The sequence below is a fragment of the Amblyraja radiata genome, chromosome 32, assembly GCF_010909765.2.
Source record: "Amblyraja radiata isolate CabotCenter1 chromosome 32, sAmbRad1.1.pri, whole genome shotgun sequence".
In the NCBI taxonomy this organism is placed as follows: domain Eukaryota; kingdom Metazoa; phylum Chordata; class Chondrichthyes; order Rajiformes; family Rajidae; genus Amblyraja; species Amblyraja radiata.
The window spans coordinates 639,692-664,824 of NC_045987.1; the positions used below are offsets into that span (position 1 = coordinate 639,692).

The 25,133-nt window shown below is 42.0% G+C and overlaps 1 protein-coding gene across 8 annotated transcripts in view; it reads right to left on the reverse strand.

Annotated features, from left to right (window-relative positions):
• Window positions 1–2,232: 2,232 nt before the first annotated feature.
• The window catches only part of grin1 (glutamate ionotropic receptor NMDA type subunit 1), a 70,767-nt gene continuing 47,866 nt past the window's right edge, over window positions 2,233–25,133 (reverse strand). For 2 of the 8 annotated variants that reach the window (XM_033049281.1, XM_033049277.1), the window contains 6 exons: window positions 21,697–21,854; window positions 20,954–21,115; window positions 20,477–20,586; window positions 19,536–19,681; window positions 8,085–8,198; window positions 2,233–3,274 (listed from right to left, as the gene is read on the reverse strand). In XM_033049281.1, the coding sequence (XP_032905172.1) occupies window positions 3,206–3,274; window positions 8,085–8,198; window positions 19,536–19,681; window positions 20,477–20,586; window positions 20,954–21,115; window positions 21,697–21,854 (759 nt within the window). In that variant the 3' untranslated portion in view covers window positions 2,233–3,205. Of the gene's footprint in view, window positions 3,275–4,584; window positions 5,200–6,472; window positions 7,488–8,084; window positions 8,199–19,535; window positions 19,682–20,476; window positions 20,587–20,953; window positions 21,116–21,696; window positions 21,855–25,133 lie in introns of those variants that run through there. The other 6 variants (XM_033049284.1, XM_033049282.1, XM_033049280.1 and 3 more) reach the window with 5 other exon arrangements.

Consider the following 25,133-nt stretch of genomic DNA (forward strand, 5'->3'; position numbering starts at 1 on the left):
CTTAATATTTTCTTTGCCATATTCATGAATAAAACTTTAGAATTGTCAAAACAGAAATGGCTGTTCCCCTTAATTGTTTCCTCTCTGCAAGAGAAATGTAGTCAATCTCATTCCCCAGCTCTTTCCCTATGCACCTATAATGTTTTGCTCCCAAAAGTATCAACCAGTTTTCTTTGAAAGTAACAGTTGAATCTTTTCCCACCACTCTCTCTGGTGGTGATTTTCGGATCACAGATTTTTACCTTTGTGGAATCGAGATTCCTCCTCCTACCCCCAATCGTTTCTGATTCTTGATGTCAATGTGAACAATTTAGCATTTCATTACTCTGATTAAGTCCTTCATAAATAAAAAAATTTCAATTCCTTGGAGCATATTATCAGCCCAATCCATGGATATACCAGGACCCCCCAAAATAATTAACATATTAAGAAAAAGCATTGGGTATCTTGGAGATTTCTGGGCATCCATTCCTGCCTTCTTGCCAAAATTTACATCTGGGCGACATCTCAAGAGTTTTGTTGCACACTTGTCCTTCCTGAGTGGGATTCTAAGATGTACTCCTTGCAGAATAACCAAATAGAGGATAACTCTATCGAAACTGCCAAAGGTTCCCTCAAAATACACAACATAGCACCAATAAACAAGCAAATATACATTTCAGAGCTTTATAATTAATAATTCTAATCTCCTGCCTTCTTTCAATGTTTGATGAGTAATTCTGGGAAATTATATTAACAGTGCATAGCTTAGGAAATCATGGTGATTGTATTGAAATCATGTTACTCTAGTTTAAATATATTAAATCTGTCTAATGCTTAAGATGAAAGATCAGCAGACAAACATCATCTTTCCCGCTTCATCCAGAAAAACTGTGTTCGATAAAATCAGCACAAATTCCTCAACAGAAAATTTCACTGGATTCCCAAACTGCACCTGCCCTTCTTTGGGAACAAGCACAGCAGTGGAGAGACTAAAATAATTCCACAAAAAGTTATATAGCCTTTTGATAGTTTTACACATACCACTGGTTGGCATATTGAAAGGAAGCCATGAGATATAGGGCGTATATGTTCAGATCCTGTTGGTAAATGTTGTCCGTTGAGTTGGAGTAACATTAAAACAATGAAAAGCAAAGTTATTAATGCATCACTTTTTTAGTTTGCTCCCAGACATTTGATGCCTGGATTTTACGTTAAAATATTGGTTGATTCATATAATTTAGTGCATTGTTGAATTGAGTCTATAGTTATGTAGGCATGTTGTCAGCCTGTTACAGTGGCATTCTTTAGGTGTTGCAGTTTCCTCTGATACTGTGCATGGTATGGACTTTTCTTCATGCATCTCACACATTGATTTTTTAATCTTCTATTCTTAACCTTAACAAAAGAGTTGATATAATTCTGAAGCAGTTTTCCTCACTGTCACGGAAATGACAATTAAGGAGCTTTAGGTTTGTCAATTCTATGCTAGTAGTAGTTTTACTTTTAACAATAATTATCTACTAGAATCCCACTTCGTATTTTTCTATTTACCTTTATTTTCTTTTTACATAAGCAATTATATATCAAATATACCAGACTGATTCCTGGGATGGCAGGACTTTCATATGAAATGGATAGACTCGGCTTGTACTCACTAGAATTTAGAAGATTGAGGGGGGATCTTATAGAAACTTACAAAATTCTTAAGGATTTGGACAGGCTAGATGCAGGAAGATTGTTCCCGATGTTGGGGAAGTCCAGAACAAGGGGTCACAGTTTAAGGATAAGGGGGAAGTCTTTTAGGACCGAGATGAGAAAAAAAATGTTCACACAGAGAGTGGCGAGTCTGTGGAATTCTCTGCCACTGAAAGTAGTTGAGGCCAGTTCATTGGCTATATTTAAGAGGGAGTTAGATGTGTCCCTTGTGGCTAAAGGGATCAGGGGGTATGGAGAGAAGGTAGGTACAGGATACCGAGTTGGATGATCAGCCATGATCATATTGAATGGCGGTGCAGGCTCGAAGGGCCGAATGGCCTACTCCTGCACCTATTTTCTACGTTTCTAAATGTGTGTGCCTTAATAGCCACTTCAATGAAAATACATGTCTGAACGATTCTGTTTAACACCTCATCTAACTCTCCCCCCACACACACTGCCATTGCTCATCCTCTTAATCATCTGTTCATGATCCTGAGATTCTATCCCTGGTTATTAATTCACCAAACACCAGATATAACCTCTGCTGCAATGTTCCAAGAAGACATTTTATGTCTTTTTTTAAATCATAATCTTTCAATCATGTTGTTTTACTTAATCTTTGATGTACATTTTGATATATCAACAGACTTATCCACTAATGTTAGCAAGTGAAAGATATGTTAATCTTATCCTCATTAAAATATGTGCAGTAAATGTGTGAATTCAAATTTTGTTCTCACAATACAATGCTTTAAGTCTTTAAAATTATTTTTGTTTAGATTTGGCACAACTGTCAAAACACAACAAATCTGCTCTCTTCCCCCACACATTATCTGCTTTGCCTCTCAGAAACATGCCAGCTATTGCACCAGCATCATCATTTTCTTCATTCACACTTACCCTATTTGTGGACTCCCTGATTACATCCGTCAAGTGAATGACAATTTCTACAGAGCAGAGGGTTGTATTATGTTGTGGCTTGATGCCTACACGCACCAACCCCATTGTACTCATTACTTCAAGAGCCAGGCAGTATCATTGCACTAATAGCAACAATGAACTGCAGATGCTGGTTTACAAAATAAAGACATAATGTGCTAGAGTAATTCAGACGGTCATTGCACTACTCTTGGATAGATGAATGGCAGATTCCCAAGGGACCCACTAAACCATGGAGCTACCCAATTTATTCATCAGTTTTAATGTTGATGGTCAGTGAGAAATGCTGAAATTCTGCTGATTGGTTTGATGAATATCTAATACCAGAGGCTGAGTAAGCAAATAAAATACTGGCAATATGTGCAACTTTCCTCTGATTAGGCCACACAAGTTTCAGTAACTTTAACACTGAAGTTTTGCAGAAAAAGCTAATGCTGATGATTCTGTTGTGATTCCACGGTATCTTTTGATTCTTCTTTCCTTTCACTCTGCTTACTGCTGGTGTTCTAAAGTCTACCGCTGTTGGATAATAATTCTTGAGTTGCTTAATTCTTTCTGGTTTTAAACATCTGTATTGTGGGAAGATTCACACTACTGTGCTGACAGAAGGGTCTGAGAGATTCAGTTGCCCACTTATATCAGTAGGGTGGTACTGCTGTAAAATAAGAGAGAGAGAGAGAGAGAGAGGAATTAGAACTAGTCTTCCACAAGTACACAGAACAATTAGTGTGGCCTTCATCCTAGATGTCTACTTGTCATTGCTCAACCTTACAGGCAACCAGCAACTCCACTGCACATAAACTGAATTTGTCAAACTGTTAGCTTGACATTTTATTTACTCATGGAGGAAATGGGAATCTAATATTTGCATTCAGCAGAGCTAATGAATGTGGAGATGAGAGTTGGACACAAGTTGGGTACTATGTTGGCAATGCTGGCTTGATGCCTGTTGAACAGGAGAGATAAATGTCCAGAACCAAGTCCAGATTCAGGCCGGGTTGGTATTTTCTTGGTGAACTGTGGGCATCAACTGGGCAACTTGCTGAAGATCACTGATTTAATCGGGAGAGTTGTTCACTACCCCAGTTAACCAACCAACAGTTGCACCTTTTGGGGGAGATGACTTTGGGGACATTATTTCACAGCCTATCAGAAATCTTACCTTTGGGGGAAATTCTCCAGCAGTCCCTTTACGGATTGCTGATTAGGCATCTAACCATCTGGGGAAACAATCTTATCATGAGCCATTCATGTTTATCTTCATTTCTCTTCAGAAGTCCTAATTAGTTATGTACTTAAAATATCTGCCATAGTGTTTAAATCGGTGTCTGACCCAACACTGCACCATGGAAAAATGTACGGGGCCCAGCATTGTCTTCACTATTGCACAAAGTTAACCAAGTGTACTGTTTAATATTTTTGACATTTGTTATATTTCATAGTCAAATTCATAGTTGAGGATGAGATGGTTCAGAATCAAAAGGTAAACTGGGAATCCCTGAAACATTTCAGAGAATGGAGCTTTTCAAAAATAATGCTAAATGACATTAACACTAATAGATGCTTTTACTGTCTCTAAACCAGCGACCAATGGTTATTTAGTGGAATAAATATACTGAAAAGGATCACAGAAACTATTTTTTCTTGTGGAACTTTCCGGATCATATGTTGTTCTCTCAGAGCACTATGCTCACATTTTCATCCCCAGCTCTTTTTTTATAAAATGTTACAATAGATCCACAGATGTTTTTAATTGTATTCCACAAAAATAAATTACTGCCATTGCACTAAGAAAAAAATGTTGATGGCTATGTTTACTCCCATTTATTAAAGGATAAAGATGCTGAGTGCCATTACTGAGGTAACAAGTCTTTACTGTGGGCTGCATCTCACCCAAATAAATAATTCCAGTCCAACCCATCCATTTTTATCAATGCATTCATTGTAGGCATCTATATTCTACTCATTATTAGACACATGGCTAGCATTGATGAACTTTTATTTTTGAATGGTTTGTTTCAATAATAATACATCTTGTCTTGCTTATCCAACCATGACAGATAAATAATTGTGCTTATCTGCAATTAGAATACTATTTCTTAATTTTAAAAAGGACAAATTACAATACTAGTATCTATTACATTAAAACTTGTTTCATGATGGTTTTGATCTATTAGTCAATATAAGATTGCTGTCTTACATAAGTAAATACCCAATGATTTTCACAACCTGCATGGAAATATGGACCAGAGTCTGCTGCATCAACATCCTTTCCTTCAATAAAGCAAGAACTTTAAAACTTTTACATATAGTATCCATTCCTCACGATCCAGTGAGGTCACCATTATTCACATAACCAGATCATACATCATTCATCATTCAAAGAGAAAAACAACCAGATTAATCAAATTATGTTTTCATGAATATTCAATTTATCAAGCCTAGCCTTCTGGTCTTTGCGTCAGTCCTAGACAGCCAGACTGAGGTGGAGAAGCAATTCCCAAAGGTCTATATTGTTACTTGGGAAGACAACCTTCTAATCTAAAGAAGGAGAAGCAGGAAGAAGCATCACTGTTCAGTCTGAAAGCAAGGAGAAAATATGTTTTTTTGTCAGAACAACAGAATACAAAATTGTAATATATATCAAGATTCTTTTTGAGGAATGTCACAGTGCCTAAGAAATGACAGCCGGCAGGCATATTGCACAATGGAGCAGAGGGGTATGAAGAACACATATAGTTTGCAACTTGGACTTGGTTGAAGATGAAATCATTCAGTGCATATCAAAGAACAGGAAAGCACATAAACCAGGCTGACAGACAAGACAGGTCATTTTGCATTTTATTTTATTTAGAAAGTAAAATGCTGTTCAATTAAAAGAAAAGTACATTAAAATTTTCTAAACAAGATCTGAAAGAATAGCACAGTGTACAATTAAGGGGAATGGGAAAGGAGTTCATCATGCAACTATTATATATCATCTTGTCTGACTTTAATTATATGAAGATCAAAACACTGTAAAAGCAAAATTAATTTAAGATGCCACTGGTGAAATGATGCAAATGAAACTTGGGTTTCTAAGTAAGGAGGCAGACAGAGGAAAAGGACAGAAGACAACTGGGAGCCCTACTCTTGAAATAAACATGTCTGTTAAGCAATACCTTAATTTAAGAAAGAAAACAGTCCCAACAAATATGACAAGTGTTCCAAAGTAAGGGCAACTGGAGAAGCAAAATGACGCAATCATTTCAGGGCCAAGGTAACCAACCTTTCAAGTTAAAGGAATTATATTCATTTCCAGGGGATGCCCGCAGAAAATACAGCAGATAAATAATTGAGGGAATAAAAAAATGGATTTTAAATTACTGTTTGACTTGACAATCAGGAACAATCCAAATGAGTAATGAAGTGTTAATTCACTTCACAGTTGGTTTAAGATCGCTAAAGACCTACGGGATGGAAAGATCAACTAACCAAATCCCTGACAGGAGGGATGAAGTTGGAGGCAGGAGGTCATCAGATGATAACTCAATGAATATATCCAACCAAATTTGACGATTTGATAAACTACCCGATAGCACAGTCGCTTGATTATCAGGAGAGAGCATGGATTCACAAGGCATGTACCACACTATCTACTGTATTTCCCTTGTCAACATCCAACACTATTCCTCTCCTCAATTGGACAGTCATTCTTGGATCTGATAAATGGTGTTCAACTCACAATCAACGCAACGGTCCTTGAGAACAGAAATGACATTGCAGTGCACCAGCATCTGCACTATAGTTAGTAGAAGTGTTCACTTCAGAAATGTAGCTTTTATCAAGCATACAGTTGTTATTGTTCAGGCAGTCTCATTCATTATTTCCTGTCTAGGTCCCGTTAATATTTATCATTTATCTTAAGCGACCTTGATTGGCTACATTTCTTCTAATGCTATTGTCAAACCTGGTCAGGTTCTCATGGGCTATCTATATCTATTTTTTCTATTTTTGAGACAACTATTGATCTAGGGACTGTGATTTAGATATAATTTACTTGCCTTACATTAATTGTTTTATAAATATCAATTAAAATGGGGAGCAAAGATATTAAACTAAATCTTCAGTGAAGGTAAAGATTGTGAAAAGAATACTGCTAACTTACAGTAGAAGCAGAAAAGGACTGAATAGCTAAAATGGTTTAATGATGTTATCATGTACATGGCATCAATGTTATGACATCTAGAAGCCAAATTCATACATTAATGAAAAGCAGGAAATGCTTGTTTCCCTACAAGTGTGAGAATATATTCTCAGATACTACATTTCAGAGCTGTGCATTTCTGCAATCTTTTAGTTCTGTTGCTAATGTAGATAAAATTAATTTTACTCTTCATATTGGGGAAATTTCACCCTGCATGTACCTGTACGTTAAGCTTAATTGCAGCAAATGAAATCTAATTTGGCAGGTGAAACTCAAATTTAATGTAGCTGAATATAGACACCAAATTTTGTTTGAGTGTACAACCTGAATTTAGATCACTCTTGTGTGAATGCACGTTTACTGAAGGCTCCAGCTTCTACTTTCATACCCACTGTGAATGCTAAAACTAGCAAGACATTTGTCCTCATTTCCCACATATATACTATTCCTTTTGAAAGATAATATTTATGTGTGGGACTGCTGATGATCATAAATCCATGGAAAATACATCCAAAAAGGAAGTGGATGATGTCAACATAAAAGGCTGTATTTGTTAAAAATGTGTGACAATTGCATGACTTTGTTGACCTTGCAAAAACAAGTCACGGTAAAGATGAATTTCAACAAGAACTTGGTAAAATTGGTCAAGTAAAAGATGAAATCTAAAAGGAAGCACAAGTGTCTGCAGAGAGAAAGACAAAGTCAAAACATCATTACATCATTAAATCATCACAGTTAAAAAAAGGTCATGTCAGTGACTTAATTTAGAAATTTCATCCTCATCATCACCATCATCAAAAAGCAGCTGAAAGAACATGATCCTTGCAAATGGTGAAGGATGATTCTTTGGAATGATAAAGAACATGATTTGAAGGGAGTAGCTAAAATATTAATGCTTGGACATGGCAGAAGACATGAAGCTGAGAAATGATGAAGTCCATGGATTTGGCAATGAACCTCAGACTCTAGTGGCAGTTGTAAGATTTAACTCTCATCATGAATGGATCAACAATAAGCATAGGGAATACTTTTTAGAACAGAGCTGAAGACCAGGGCAACTAACAATGGCAATGAGAGCAAGAACAAGTGTCAGACATAAACATTCAAGGATGTTATCAACACTTCTGGAGTTCTCCCCCAGTGATTCCTTTGCCCAGTGTTAAGGATGCGATGCAGCTGTATCACATGGGCATGTGGTGATGTGGTTATGTAATAGTACTGAATGAGCTTTGGGCTAATGGACTCATGGTATGGTGAAAGGAGTCCCAGATCCTCTTACCGTGTCTTTGGAAGACCTACGTCTCTTGAAGCTGGAGGTCAGTGTTGAAGTGAGCGATCTAAAAGATGCTGCTTTCTTTTTAGGGTCAGGTTCTGGGCTACCATTTTTTCTATCCTAGAACAGATATATTTGATGTTATTGACTTTCTTTCTGTCGATAGTAGCTATTTATAATCTACCTTTGTCTAATATTTGTAGTGGCAAGTAGAAATCAAGTAGCTGTACACTACAGATAATTGGCTTGACAAACCTCTGTGGTAACCAGGCCCAAGAAAGGCAGTTCCAACAAACTGACTGCTAGAGGATGATTTAATCACTTTGAGGATCCCACATTGTTCAACTGGCAAAGGAGGGCCTAACTGTCGAGCAGCAATAATGGTAAATCAAAGGAAAAACCTCACCGCAAGCTGAGATTTGTGAAAGAGCAGTGAATCTAATGAACGTGACTCAGATCTTGAAGATGAGAATGTATGAACCTTCATGTATGTAGTGCACTAGTCACTAATACACTCGTGTTCTTTGTATGATTTCCAAAACAATTTATAAAAAATAAAATAAAATCTATAAAAAATTTAAATCCAAATAAACTTAAAGCAAAATAAGTTATACCTGAATGTTACCATTAAAATATTATTCATAATCCTTATTCATAAGTTAACATGTTTCTATTCCTTCTGCCTCTTTTGCTGTGAAAAGCCATGAAAGACACATTATTTTGAGCCGACCACCAGGCTCCTTCATTGAATAACTTGTTCCAAACTGATTCCTCCTTTGATGTCCTGAAGAATAGTCTTTTTTAAAGAATGCAGAAGGATGCATTTAATAACCATGAGTGAAGGAGCCAATAGGCTCGTGTTCATTTACTTAAGACTGAGATGTCAGCAGTCACTATTTTCTGTGTGGAGCCCAGACTCTTCATTAACTTGGATCCATTAATAGATGCTATATTGTTTCCAAACAAAATAGAAATATAAACAAGAGATTTCTAATCTTGAGCTTTGAACTGTGGAATCCAGAGTACAATGACGCGTGTCAATGCAGCTGATGTCTGTCAAGTTTAGAAGCAAAGCACGAGTTCTTTTAAACTCAGAAAGACTTGGGGAGAGAGACAAGCGCTGAAAAACAGATACGTGGCTTGATGCACAATCAGGACGCTAAAAAATAAACACCCGAGCAAGGAGAGTTTGTAATAGGTACATTTACAATAGAGCCATGAATATTATGTATTGGATTGATTACTGAAACTGCTGAGCTACAATATATATCAGTGATAGATGTGATTTACATGTCCTTCAATGGGAAACCCAACAATAAAGAAGGACAGAGAACAGCCTTTGTGTTATCTCACTTTCTTCTTTAATTTCCTTATTTGTTTTCACTTTTGTCAGAATAATGGCTGTGTGTCAGTTCCATGTGATGGAAGACTCACTGATGAAGAACACAGCAGAGATCTCGGCACTTTCATACCTTCCACATGCGTGCTGGCCCCTCTTCTATATTCAGAACCCGTAATTATAAAATGAGGCAGCCAAGGTTGGAAATTGCACAGAACAATATTAGCAACAAATATGTTCATCTGAAATTTCATCCACCAATGTTTTCATTAAGGTATGGACCAGTTAACTTAAATGTATTAATATTAAACCATGTGAAGGAATATGAAACAAATGTTAGCACATAGATTACTACTATTGTATTAGGTAATTTAAACATATTCCTCTTAAATCTATTGCTCTATCTAGTGCCTGACCTAGAGTCATTCATTCAATGCCTTCATCAAATTTGATGGCTCACCTAGTTATCACCTAAGATCTTCATCTAAATGTCTACTGAAATCAAATGTTCCTCCTTGTAAAAGAACAAGAGAAATGTTTACTGCATTCCATAAGCTAATGAAGATCATTCTTCGTATAGCCCACGCTGATGACTTTGTAATTTCTCTTTGCACAAATTAAAAGTTCATTTCAGGACTTCAGAGAGAAATATCTCTCTACACTTTGGATTAAAAGATCGTCTCTACACTTCCTCTTTTTGTAGGTCAATATAAATAATTGCTCTTGTGGATCATATTATTCCAGTTGCTTTTCAGGAGATATAATTACAGATACAAATGAATCCAGCGCTTCCACAGAAATCAGATGGAGTTACATGCTATGCTCTTTCTGAACTATGAAAGATATCTTGTCTTTGCTCCTAGCATTTAAGATCTTAATTATTCTAACCTTATTAATATACTGATGCAAAGCCAGTGAGACATGTCCTCCCAAAATATGAGCATCAGTGAAGAAGGATGAGCACTGGAGTGGAGTAGACCGACTTTTAAAATTCAGAAATAATTGAGTCTACATCTTCAGATTTTCTGCAAAGCTCTGAAGTAAGGTAAGGCCAGGCAGCGCCTTTATCACCTCAGGCAGCTGAGGAAATTCAGAGTCTCTCCGAGGATCCTTCAGTGCTTCTACTCTGGGACTGTAGAAAGTATCTTGTCCGGCAATATCACAATCTGGTTTGGGAACAGCTCTGCCCAGGACAGGACAGCTCTGGAGAGAATAGTGCATTCGGCCGAACGCACTATGGGAACTACACTCGCCCCCCTGCAGGACCTATACACCAGGAGGTGCAGATCCAGTGCCAGCAACATTATGGAGAACCCCCACCCCCACCACCACCCCAGCAACGGACTGTTCCAGCTGTTATGGTCAGGCAAACGCCTCCGCTGTCATCTTATCTCACCAGGGACTAATTTACTGTACTAATTTACTGTTGTGTTGTGTCTTTTGTAAAAAATTATTTTCTAACATGTAAATACTGATTCTGTTCTATTCTGTTCTGTAGTTTTTGCACAATCTGCAGGCATTGCCACTTTCATTTCACTGCACATCTTGTATGTGTATGTGACAAATATAGCTGACTTGATTTGACTGAACAATTTATATTCTGCAAGCAACAACAGTATATCTTACAGGAATCATGTTTTGCCCAGCTAATTAGGTGCATCAATACATTTTCTTATGTTGCATTCATGCTTGAGATACTTGCTCCCTCCACAGCCGTACCTGACCAACTGCATTTTCTGTTGAGATATCTGCAGTTGTTTTGTAAAATTCAGATATTGGTCTGAAGGAAACAGATTGGTGAATGGGGAGGTCTGTCAACTAATAACAGACGTATAAAAGTATTCCAATATAAAGGAAGCATCAACTTCCAGTAGAAATGAATCACTACACATTGCGACCATCTGTGATTAACGTAACAGCGAGTCAGAGTCTATTAATAATACATATCGCGTCTCCTCGGCATCAACATCTAATACTTTGCAACCTGGTGAAAATATGGTCAATTAAACTTCAAGAAAAATTAAAACTAAAGAAAAGATAAATATTGTCAGATATTGCTTTGTTCTTCTCATGCTTCCTCAGAGATAAATGTCCTTTCAACGGTTCGATAGGCCTTACTACTGTTTGCCTCCCTTTAAATGGTTAGTTTGTGTAATTTTAAGTGAGTAAGAGGAGTCATGTCAATTATATCAAAGCTAAAGCAAAATTCCGTTTCAACACAAAAGTCTCATGAATTCAAGACATGCACCATTAATCAAGAGCAATGTGATTAATAGATCCTAATCATTCTCCCCCTGGCTTTGCCCTGGCCTATCCTTGTAATCTATCCTGTTAAAAAATCCTCTATAAACAGCAACAGCTGATGGTAGAAAGCTCAGGTGGACAGAGCTGAGAGGTGTAGATAAAGAACATGAGAGCTGAAGAAGCTGCAGCTGAAGAACTCTGCACTTACTCCTGCTCCTCATTCACGTTTGATTGAACAGTCTGCAAGTGAAGCTGCCCAGTCAGGTCTGCCATTGTTAATTCACAATAACCACAGCGACCGAGTGCAGCATCCCCCACATCTGCTTCCTCTGTTCAATGACAGTTGCAGGCTGCACTTCGAGCTCCAATGTAGTCACTAATGCAGCCACAACACTGCAACCTCTCACTTTTGCAGCCTGCCGATTTCTATAATTTCATAGAAACATAGAACATAGGTGCAGGAGTAGGCCATTCGGCCCTTTGAGCCAGCACCGCCATTCAATGTGATCACGGCTGATCATGCTAAATCAGTATCATCCATTTAGACTCATCCATTTACCATTACTGGCACTTTAGTATCCAAGAGAGTGAGATTTGTATGACTTGGCTTCTTGTGCAATGCACGGACTCAGGATATAGCATTGATCTTAGAAGAAGTATTAGGACCTCAGTCTGCTCACTGTAGAAGTTACCCCAATACCTGACTCAGTGCATTCCTGTTGTTGCCTGACCCAATCATTCCTCAATTGCTTCTTTGTTTCTTCCTCAGAAATTCATTTTCTTCTCTGACATTGCGTGGTAAGCGGGCAGAGCACTGGGCTGCAATATGCTCACCTTTTGCAGGCACTTTGATAGAGAACTGTTGGTGACATCCTCTTCATGGCTTACCAACCTTCCTGACTTCCACGCCTGTGCACTGCGGTGCAGAAGGTACAAGTGTGTTCGTGGTCAGATGCCGGTGGATCTGGTCTCCTCTCAGCTACTGAGCTCAGCACCAGGTGCTGGAACAGACTTCTCTGGTGAGATGAGGGCCTGGACACTTGCCATTTGTCCCCTAAGCTTTATGTCAACCACAACTGACTACGATGCATAGTCCCATTCATCGGAACAGAGCCACTGACCTGGAAAGTAAAGCTATGTGAAGGAAGTGTCTTTTTATGTTAATTCTCAATTATTTCTTTAATTATGTGTGTGTGTTTATATCTTTTTAAGTATTTTTTAATTGTTTAAATCTACTTCAAATATTTTTGTATCTGATCAGAGAGTTTTTTTAAAACAATTTTCAGAGACATGGAAACAGTTGAAGGAATTTTGATGATCGAGCCGTTAAAGGCCATCGGACTGCATGGCCTTCTGCCTTTTACTCTATATGAAGGATGGCCCCTCTAGAAACTGGCATTCATCAGAATCTGATATTGAACCCCTGGCCTGACATGATTTGTATATTCAGAATGCAGGAGTTGTGATGATGAGGAAATTTAACAACAAGGATCCTTTACCACATTGCACATACATCTCCTGTTGCTGTCTTCCTGTAACCAACACATGCCCATACCACACACAGGTGTAAGAAACCAGTCTTATTACAACAGTGAACACAATCTCCTTCTGAAGGACGTTTTGTGCAGTTTTCACATTTATAATGTAAATAGGGATTACAAACTGAAAATATGTCACTCATCAAACTATAAAAAATCAGAAAGTATGTTTGTCTGTATCAACGTTTAAACTGTTGCAAAGGTAGAATTTATCACAGTATATTATTTGAAGATAATCATGCCCTAATCATGACAATGTTCAATCAATGTGAAATTGTAAAATCTCAACCCAACAGGCTTAGGTTTTTTACATATCCCTGTTTGACATAAGAAAAATCCAGCTGCCTTCCGTGCTTATTGTCACAGGCTGACAACTCCCACCACCACTATCCTCCTCAAATCTATCCCATGTCCTATTTCATTGTCAGAGAGCTACAAAAATCACATGCCCCGTAAGAATCACGTTCAGTGAAATAATCTGTTGCACCCCGTTTCATTGGTCACATATGTTACACACGTAAACGTCCCACCAATTATAATACACAACTTCCATAAAGACAGGAAATGATTGGAAAGAAAATAAATAAGAGAAAATGGAGTTCAACATTGGAGTAATTCATATTTGTTTTAGGCTATATGATATTATTTCCAAAACTGCCAGGATACAATGTCAACTGACTTTCTTTCATTCTTTCTTCATAGCTTCTACACCTTATCAATTATCTTTAATAATTTTCTTGCAGTTAACCTTCTTACACAAGTACATAAATGTGCCAATACAACAAAGTTCACCATGATGAGTATTCTCCGCAGGCTAATAGCCTATGCCCGATGTGGCCCCATTACCTACACCTAATTTATTCTTCAATGTCTGCATCAATCAAAAGTTGAAATCTCTTCCTGCAAAGGGTTGTAAACAAAAACTACAATAGTATTGGCAGATTAGAATGTCTCATCTATTTGAAAACACCATTAGCTTCCACATTATGCTAAAGATTACCATCTTCATCTGGCCACCACCTTCCTCGGCCTCTCCACCGCCTCTAAATTGTCAGACTGCTTCACTAGTATTTTGCCCTGGATGAGCAGAAGTTCTCTCAATTAAATATTTGCAGGACTGAAGCTGTGGTGTTACAAACACTGACCCCAAGCTGTCAACTCCTTTCCTCTCCAATAATCTGAATGAGACAGAAGCAGAGCCAGGCTGTTTGCTGTATGTTGGCCTTTGTATCTTTACCATTCATTGGACCACAGAGCACTTAGCTGCAGCATCACCTAGACCTCTTGTTCCCAGCACTGCAACATCCTCTGGCATTGTTGCTCCATTAGCTGATCACTGCTGAAACTAATGCTTGCCTTTGTGTCAGTCGTGTGTCAGTAAAGTAAGTAAGTTTATTGGCCAAGTATTCACATACCTGTACAAGGAATTTCCCTTGGTGCTCCGCCCACAAGTGACAACATGACATACAGTGACAGTTACGAATGACTCAGAAAACACTAAACATTAATAATAATAATAAAACATTAATGATAAAACACCATTGATCAAGCATGTGAACCAACAAAATACCAGATCAAAGGGAGGCTACAGATTTTTGGCTGTTGAGTAGAGCAACTACTCGTGGATAAAAACTGTCTGGCTGTGGCAGCTTTGACAGTCCGGAGTCGCCTTCCAGAGGGAAGAGATTCAAAGAGTTTGTGGCCAGGGTGGGAGGGGTCAGAGATGATCTTGCCCGCTCGCTTCCTGGCCCTGTACAGTTCATCAATGGAGGGAAGTTCATCAATGTGGTTGTCCTCCTCTCCACAAACTAGTCATCCAAAACTCTGCTTTTCTTGTCCAAATAACACTTCTCTCTTGCCTTGGCGACCTGCAATGACCTTCAATAAGCAGATTCTGAGTTTCATAATCCAACTATAACGTCACTGGATCCCCTGCTTTCAACCTTCAAAGATATCCTCACTCCTTCAATTGATTGGTGGGGGGGGGGGGGGGGGTGCAGAGGGCAATTTAAGGGTCTCTGAGGAGCCAGGATAGGCTGGTGAAAAGCAATGCTCAGAATGGGCATGATCTTTGTGCAATGTGGCATGAAGACTTGCAGGTTTGCAGCCAGGTGTTCCTTGGAAGGAGATATCTGTGGGAATGACAGTGTTGCCTCTGAATGCCTGCACTTTGTAGGAGCCTGGAGCACTCTGCACCCACTCTACCTGTTTCTGTGGCCTGAAGGATACACAGATAAGTCTTTGCATAAGGTACACAAAATTGCTGGAGAAACTCAGCGGGTGCAGCAGCATCTATGGAGCGAAGGAAATAGGCGACGTTTCGGGCCGAAACCCTTCTTCAGACTGATGGGGGGTGGGGGGGGGGGGGGGGGGAAGGGAGGAAAAGGGGGGGGGGGGGAGCCCGAGGGCGGGCGGATGGGAGGGTGGGAGGAGACAGCTAGAGGGTTAAGGAAGGGGAGGAGACAGCAAGGGCTAGCAAAATTGGGAGAATTCAATGTTAATGCCATCCGGACGCAAGGTCCCCAGACGGAATATGAGGTACTGTTCCTCCAATTTCCGCTGTTGCTCACTCTGGCAATGGAGGAGACCCAGGACAGAGAGGTCGGATTGGGAATGGGAGGGGGAGTTGAAGTGCTGAGCCACCGGGAGTTCAGGTAGGTTATTGCGGACTGAGCGGAGGTGTTCGGCGAAACGATCGCCCAACCTACGCTTAGTCTCCCCGATGTAAATCAGCTGACATCTAGAGCAGCAGATGCAGTAGATGAGGTTGGAGGAGATACAGGTGAACCTTTGTCGCACCTGGAACGACTGCTTGGGTCCTTGAATGGAGTCGAGGGGGGAGGTGAAGGGACAGGTGTTGCATTTCTTGCGGAGTCTTTGCATATGTAGTTTGTGGGATTAGCCAAAGGCATAGGTGGGCAGTAAGGTGCGAGATATGGCAGAAATTAGCAGCAGCACCTTGCAATAACCCTGAGGCTAGATGAGTGAAGACACATGGCCCATGTCCGAGCGAGGAAAAAGGTTCCAACATGAGTGTTTGAGTGGCCCTTTAACTAGCAGGGAAACAGGCTGGGTAAATACCAACTCAGGTTCATCAGTTCAATAACGTTTAAAATCCCACAGCAGACAAATATTGCCTGTGGCACTTCTATTGATGGGTCAACAAAGTGATAAGAAATGCAGCTGAGATGAGACCAGTTTAGTGGCCACACCAAGAACTGTGCTCCAAATAGCTCTCCCCCACTAACCTGACTTTCAATAAAACACCACCTTTTCTTTGGAATTTTCTGAATGGATTTTTAAACAAGTGTGTTTTGATGAAGTCACAGCAGGCTTACAGTGAGTTACCTTTAGCCTGTCTCTGAATTCCCTACAGACCAGGGACCCTTCGCCTGGGCTGGGAATGTTTACAGCTAAAGACCAAAGGTGACAATGTAGAGAGCAAGTATAGGGTCAAATTACTACCCATCTCCCTCACTTCTTTATGCAGGTGATCTTCCACCTGATGAAGGGTCGTGACCCGAAACATCAACTGTCCATTTCCCTCCACAGATGCTGCCTGACCTGATAAGTTCCCCCAGCATGCTGTTTCTTTCTCCCCAAAATTTTATTTCTTAGCCTTTGGAGGTGGAAGAGGGGTGGATCTTCCAGGAAATAAGGTAGTACTTTGGCTTTGATAAAGCGCAGATGCTGGAAGTATGAAATTAAAACTGAAAATGCTGGAAATACCCAACAGGTCGGGCAGCATGGGAGAAAAAGAGTTAACGTTTCAGGTCCAAGATTCTTCATCAAACTCCAAATGTTATCTCTATTTATCTTTCAATCGATGCTGCTTTGCTATCTGACCTGCTCAGTGTTTCCCTCCCATCATCAGCCAACATCATCAGAGACCCACACCATCCTGGCCACACACTCATTTCACCATTGCCATTGAGAAGAAGGTACAGGAGCCTGAAAACTGTAACGTCCAGGTTCAGGAACAGCTTCTTCCCTTCAGCCATCAGGCTATTAAACACAACAACAAATAAGCTCTGAACTTCAATAGACTATTATTATTATTGCACTATAATAGTTTGTTTATTGAGTATGTGTGCATGTGCGTATATACACACTGAATTTTTTTTCTCCCGTTATGTACTATGTTTACATATTCTGCTGTGCTGCAGCAAGCAAGAATTTCATTGTTCTATCTGGGACATATGACAATAAAACACTCTTGACTTGACGCTCATCTACCATTCCCCAGTCTCATATTTCATCTTTCATCCCCCTCCTTTCCCTCCCTATCCCCTTCCACTCATATCCTTCCCTTTGCCTTTACATTTAATTCCTCCTATTCTTTCCTTTTGTCTTCTTTTCACCTCCCCCCTTTGTCACTTACTCCACCCATCTGCCAATCAATCAACCCCCCCCCCCCCCCTTCACCTGTATCCACCTATCACTTGCCAGGTATTGCCCCATTTCCACCTCACTTCCTCAGCTTTCTCCCCTTACTCCATCAGCCCCGACACAAAATGTCATCTGTCTATTCCCTCCACAGTTCTTGCTTGACCCACTGACTTCCTCCAGCACTTTGTGTTTTACTCAGTATTTCCAGCATTATCTGTTTTCATTTCACCTTTGATGACTGGTTCTGAATTTGCATTTTGTCATTAGGAGTAAATATGATTATTAAACAGTATATCTTATGCCTGATCACAGCCCACCACCAGAACCTCCTCACACCCAGTCGATGAGTGACACAGGGAGAATATGATGGGGACCACAATCATAATCTAATCGCTCATCCTTTCACCCGCCAGTCAAAGAGAGACATTTGGCATTGGCAACCTCTCCCTCCTCCTTGACCCACCCTCCAGCTATTGCTGCAGTGCTGCAGACAACACATCACCACCATGATGTACAGGTTACAGCATGGGGTGGGGCAGTATGTTTGGAGACATTCTCCAACACTCAGAGCAAGAGACCTCTGTGCAGTGGCAGGTTGTTGATGCTCGCTGTCCAACACCTCTCCTGCAGACACAGGCTTGGACTGTGCAGGATGACAGGGTGGTGGCTGCTCTCAGGGTACCAGCAATGACCACGGTCAATCCTACGAGTGGTGCAGACTGGCTGTATGCAGAGTGATTGAATGTTTTGAGATACTGATGTGGTACAAGTTTTGACAGGCTGAGAGATGTAGGAATGCCTGGCCTCTCACCTTCACTGCCACTGAGAACACAGTCCCGCCGCATTCCCTGGCTGCACATATGGCTGCAGCATTGCATGTCTAGATTAACCACGCCTCGCATTACTGGACACACTGCTCCTTGTTGTCATGGGTGCTGGGGATCTGTCCCTGAAAGCCCTCGATAACCGGCCTTCTCCTCCTCCTCCTCTAATGCAAACCCTCTTTTTACTCTCCCTGCCTTTAGACCTGGGGATTGTCACCGGCTCCAGCTGCAGCAGCTTCTGACTAAAGTTCAGACGCAAACTTCAGCCTCCCACTTTGTGAAGATCTCCGAAACACCGCACCATCGGCAACTCTACATCCAAGAACTCACCAACAGACTTGCAGGTAATTGTCGGTCCTTTGTCAGTCCTGCGGGGAGAGTGTTCTTCCAGCTGCCAAGCTCTGTGTTCCCGTGTCATGGTGAGAATTGTTGAGCACTAGATTGGCAGTGTGAGTCTGCGATCTCTGCTGCCTCAAAGCATGCACAAGGATTGCTGAGAATACCGTGGGTGGCCCGGATCATACTACACATGTGCACATGCATCACACATGAAACGGCAGCCACAAGGTGCTCAAGGTGCAAGGGGAGAGGTCGTGCACTGAAGCCACACAGCGTCAGGAGGCAGGATGTGTCTACAGATTGGCCAAGTGGGAGCACATCATGTCCCTGGAGGGGTCATGCAGGGGTCACGGGATAATGCAACGTTGGGGCAGATATACAGGCAACTGCCAGCCAACTACAGCTAATTAATGCATTAAAACATGAAGACATTTACAGGGTGTCGTTCTGTTCACAGGGAGCAACGCGTTTAATCAGTCACGTAAATTACTTCAACCAGGTTAATGCAGTGCTGTCAATGATAGAACTTTTTGAATTTCATCCACAAATGTAATAAACATGGCAAGTGGGTCCTCACTGTAACGTTGTCCATATAATGAAGCTCTTGTGCCCACTGGGCAGGCCATCACCGCTCCATCACTCTTACCTGCAGTGCCGAGGCTGTGAAATTCCCAGTGCTTCCACCACTGCCCTATTGTTGAGCTGGTTCACAAACCTGGCAGTGTGCCTACAATTACCTCAGTGACGAGTCGCAAAGGATTTGGGACCTTCTCCTGAAACATACCTGCAAATTCTTCCTCCAGACATTGACAGCGGCGAAGGCCAGCTGCATCTGCTTTCTGCGAGCGTCTTTGTGGCGCTTGTAGGCTATCTCAATAAATATCAGGAATATTCCTGCCACAATCCCTCCAGCAACCAGCATAAAGACACCTGGAGGCCAAGAAAGAGGCACAAGCTGAAAGGCTACTGAGTATGTGAACTCTCCAAAGTGAAACTCTAACTCAGAGGTGACACAACTTGCAGCAAGTCACATGTCCAGCCTGCCACGTGTGTGTGTGTGTGTGTGTGCCACATACATGTATGTGCCACATATGAGTGTCCAGGACAGTAGGGTCTGACCCGCTCGTGGTCCCTAGACGCACAGTACAGAGATGTAATGGACTCTGTCACATGCCCACCTTCTCCATTCGTTCAATCTTTCCCCACTCATTGAACGGCCCACTCTGAGATTCATGGAGGCCACCAACCCACCTCCACTTCTTCACCCACCTGCATGCCAAAGGCGTTGGTCTTTCACATTCCTGGTCCAACTCCTGATCTCCCCAGAAACCCCGCATTTCACCGCTGCATCTTCCCATGTGACCCACAGGAGATACAACATCAACTCCTCACTGTCCAATGGATGCAAATCCAAACATTCCTGCCTCAACTGTGTATCATGTGCTCACTGCTCACAATATTGTGGGCAGCTGAACCATCAGCCTTTATTAGGTCATTAAATGACCTGCCTATATTTATTGATGTTGTCGCTATCAGGGCACCAGTGGGCAGTGCCGGGTGCAGTTGTCCAGTGCCCAGCTCACGCCTGCTGGACAAGTGGCACTGAGATCAGAGGGCTTCAGTCTTGCACTGGTTCGCAGGGGATTACATCTCTGACATTCTCTCCTCTCTACTGTTAAACTGGAGCTCTCTGCAAGATGCATGGCTCACTCAGCGGCCAATTACCTGCCATGTTTTCGAAAGTGAGCGTTGCTGGAGCATTGCTGCGTGAGTCACATTCCTGGTACCTGACCCAGGTCTTGTCCAAATCCTCCATAAAGCCATTCTCATGGAAACTGAAAGACATTTAAAATAATTAGCCACCGAGTGTCCTGAGAATGTACACGGTGCATTCCCCAAGTGAACCTTTGACCCTCCAGCCTCTCCTCTTCATTGGAGAACAGGTCCCACATCAGCTTCAACCTTGTGAACCCCTGCACTGAGGAATCACTGTCATGTAGTAGCCATCCAACCTAAGGCAACACGAGCCAATAAAGAGCCTGCCAGTAGCCATGGACCTTGCATGCAATACTTGCACAGGGATCTGGCTGTGTTGCCCAGTTTACACGAGCAGGAGAGAAGGATGTGTAACTACACACTGAAGGCCTGTTTGTGCGGATGAGGGCCAGCTTTGATGATGCCAGTACTGATGCATGAGCATACCTCAGGATAGCGAGTGACACAGCTTGCTTCCACGGACTGTCCTTCCTCATTCCGATACCAAAGCCAGACCGGAAGAAGAGCTCTCCCGTGGTGATCAGGTCGCACTTCTGTGAAGCCTCGAACTCCAGCACTGCTGAGTCCCAGATGAATGCGTGCAGTTTCCTGGAATAAAAGAGCTTCTGATGAGCAGCAGTTGTATCTGTGCATCACAGTCAGCTGTAATAATAATAATAATACATTTTATTTATGGGCACCTTTCAAGAGGCTCAAGGACACCTTACAAAAATTTAGCAGGTAGAGGAAAAACATGTAAGGGGAATGAAATAAATAGTAGAGACATGACTAGTACACAAAGTAAAGAAAGAATACAATTCAAAACACAATATGAGGCAATTGATGCACAGATGAAAAGGGAGGGGGACGTGGGGCTAAGGATAGGCAGAGGTGAAGAGATGGGTCTTGAGGCGGGACTGGAAGATGGTGAGGGACACGGAATTGCGGATCAGTTGGAGGGAGTTCATTGGAAATCCGAAATATAAACTGAAAATGCTGACATCACTCTGCAGGTCAAGCAGCTTCTGTGGAAACTTTAGTCTGACCTGCTGAGTCTTTCCACATTTTTGTTTTTAAACCGGATCTGAATGCTTTTGTGACCTTTACTTTGTTAGTGTGGACTCGCGATCCCAGAGCAGCCGCAGTGTTGTGTGCGGAGCGCAGTGTGCGGAGGTAGCGCTGAACATTACCCGACCCGCACGGCCTGGATGGCGTCCGCCGCGTTCTCATAGTTGTGTTTCTCCATGTGCCGGTACATGGTGCTCAGCTCCACCTGGCGCCGGAAGTAGATGTCCACCGAGCTCTGCTTCACCGTGGCGTAGATGAACTTATCCGACGGGTTCCTCAGCTGGGAACGAACACCAACAACCCTCAAATCACCGGCACAGTGGGACACACGCACACAGCACACACACAGACAGCGCACACACAGACAGCGCACACACACACACACACACACACAGACAGCGCACACACAGACAGCGCACACACACACACACACACACACACAGCACACACACAGACAGCGCACACACACACACACACTCACACACACACACAGCACACACTCACACACTCACACATACACACACAGCACACACTCACACATACACACACCGACACAGACACACACACACACAGCACACACTCACTCACACACACACACAGCACACACTCACTCACACACACACACAGCACACACTCACACATACACACACAGACACACATACACACACCGACACAGACACACACACACACACAGCACACACTCACTCACACACACACAGCACACACTCAGCACACACTCACACAGACACACACCGACACAGACACACACACACAGCACACACCGACACACACCGACACAGACAGCGCACACACACACACAGCACAGACAGCGCACACACACACACAGCACACACACAGACAGCGCGCACACACACACACACACTCACACACACTCACACACCGACACACACACACACACACATTCACAGACAGTGCTCACACACACTCACTCACACACACAGACACACACACACACAGCACACACTCACACACACACACCGACAGACACACACACACAGCACACACTCACACATACACACACCGACACAGACACACACACACACACAGCACACACTCACACACACACAGCACACATCCCTGGGATACTGTCCACAGGCACCACACGTCCACAGGAGCATGGGTGCGGGATACTCACCTGGATTTAGGGATGAGAATTTTGCAGGTTTAGTGTGGGAATTCTCTGCTACTTTACTGTGTGAATTCCAAGGAGATGATGAGAATGCTGTGGATGTGTAGTGTGGGATGCTGTGCAGTTTTATGTGGATGTGAACAGGGATTTAGATTCTTAGATCACTGGGATCTGTTTTGGAGTAAGGGGGAACTGTACAAAAGGGATGGATTGCATCTTAACAGGTGGGGGACCAGCATTCTGGCAGGCAGGTTTGCCACTGCTACACGGGTGGTTTTAAACTGAATAAGGGGGGTGGGGTGTCAAATGGGATAGTTGAGGATGGAGTTAAAGAGAAAGGGTTTCTTAAATGTGTGAGCGGAGAGACAGAGGGGTGTAAAATGAGGGTAGAAGCAATATGTAGCAAGGTGAAAAGTAAAAGTGGCAGGCAGACAAATCCAGGGCAAAAATCAAAAAGGGCAACTTTTCAACATAATTGTATAAGGGGTAAGAGTGTTGTAAAAACAAGCCTGAAGGCTTTGTGTCGCAATGCAAGGAGCATTCGTAATAAAGTGGATGAGTTGAATGTGCAGATAGCTATTAATGACTATGATATAGTTAGGATCACGGAGACATGGCTCCAGGGTGACCAAGGCTGGGAGCTGAACATCCAGGGATATTCAATATTCAGGAGGGATAGACAGAAAGGGAAAGGAGGTGGGGTAGCGTTGCTGGTTAGAGAGCAGATTAATGCAATAGAAAGGAAGTACATTAGCTTGGAGGATGTGGAATCGATATGGGTAGAGCTGCGAAACACTATGGGGCAGAAAACGCTAGTGGGAGTTGTGTACAGGCCACCTAACAGTAGTAGCAGAGTTGGGGATGGCATCAAACAGGAAATTAGAAATGCGTGCAACAAAGGTAAAACAGTTATAATGGGTGACTTCAATCTACATATAGATTGGGTGAATCAAATTGGCAAGGGTGCTGAGGAAGAGGATTTCTTGGAATGTATGCGGGATAGTTTTCTAAACCAACATGTAGAGGAACCAACGAGAGAGCAGGCTATTCTAGATTGGGTATTGAGTAATGAGGAAGGGTTAGTTAGCAGTCTTGTTGTGCGTAGCCCCTTGGGCAAGAGTGACCATAATATGGTTGAGTTCTTCATTAGGATGGAGAGTGACATTGTTAATTCAGAAACAAGGGTCCTGAACTTAAAGAACGGTAACTTTGAGGGTATGAGACGTGAATTGGCCAAGATAGACTGGCAATTGATTCTTAATGGGTTGACGGTGCATATGCAATGGAAGGCATTTAAAGACTGCATGGATGAACTACAACAATTGTTCATCCCAGTTTGGCAAAAAAATAAATCAGGGAAGGTAGTGCATCCGTGGATAACAAGGGAAATCAGAGATAGTATCAAAACAAAAGATGAAGCGTACAAATTAGCCAGAAAAAGCAGCCTACCAGAGGACTGGGAGAAATTCAGAGTCCAGCAGAGGAGGACAAAGGGCTTAATTAGGAAAGGGAAAATAGATTATGAAAGAAAACTGGCAGGGAACATAAAAACTGACTGCAAAAGCTTTTATAGATATGTGAAGTGAAAAAGATTAGTTAAAACAAATGTAGGTCCCTTGCAGTCAGAAACAGGTGAATTGATCATGGGGAACAAGGACATGGCAGACCAATTGAATAACTACTTTGGTTCTGTCTTCACTAAGGAAGACATAAATAATCTGCCGGAAATAGCAGGGGACCGGGGGTCAAATGAGATGGAGGAACTGAGTGAAATGCAGGTTAGCCGGGAAGTGGTGTTAGGTAAATTGAATGGATTAAAGGCCGATAAATCACCAGGGCCAGATAGGCTGCATCCCAGAGTACTTAAGGAAGTAGCCCCAGAAATAGTGGATGCATTAGTGACAATTTTTCAAAACTCTTTAGATTCTGGAGTAGTTCCTGAGGACTGGAGGGTAGCTAATGTAACCCCACTTTTTAAAAAGGGAGGGAGAGAGAAAACGGGGAATTACAGACCAGTTAGTCTAACGTCGGTAGCGGGGAAACTGCTAGAATCAGTTATTAAAGATGGGATAGCAGCACATTTGGAAAGTGGTGAAATCATTGGACAAAGTCAGCATGGATTTATGAAAGGTAAATCATGTCTGACGAATCTTATAGAATTTTTCAAGGATGTAACTAGTAGAGTGGATAAGGGAGAACCAGTGGATGTGTTATATCTGGACTTTCAGAAGGCTTTCGACAAGGCCCCACATAAGAGATTAGTATACAAACTTAAAGCACACGGTATTGGGGGTTCAGTATTGATGTGGATAGAGAACTGGCTGGCAGACAGGAAGCAAAGAGTCGGAGTAAACGGGTCCTTTTAACAATGGCAGGCAGTGACTAGTGGGGTACCGCAAGGCTCAGTGC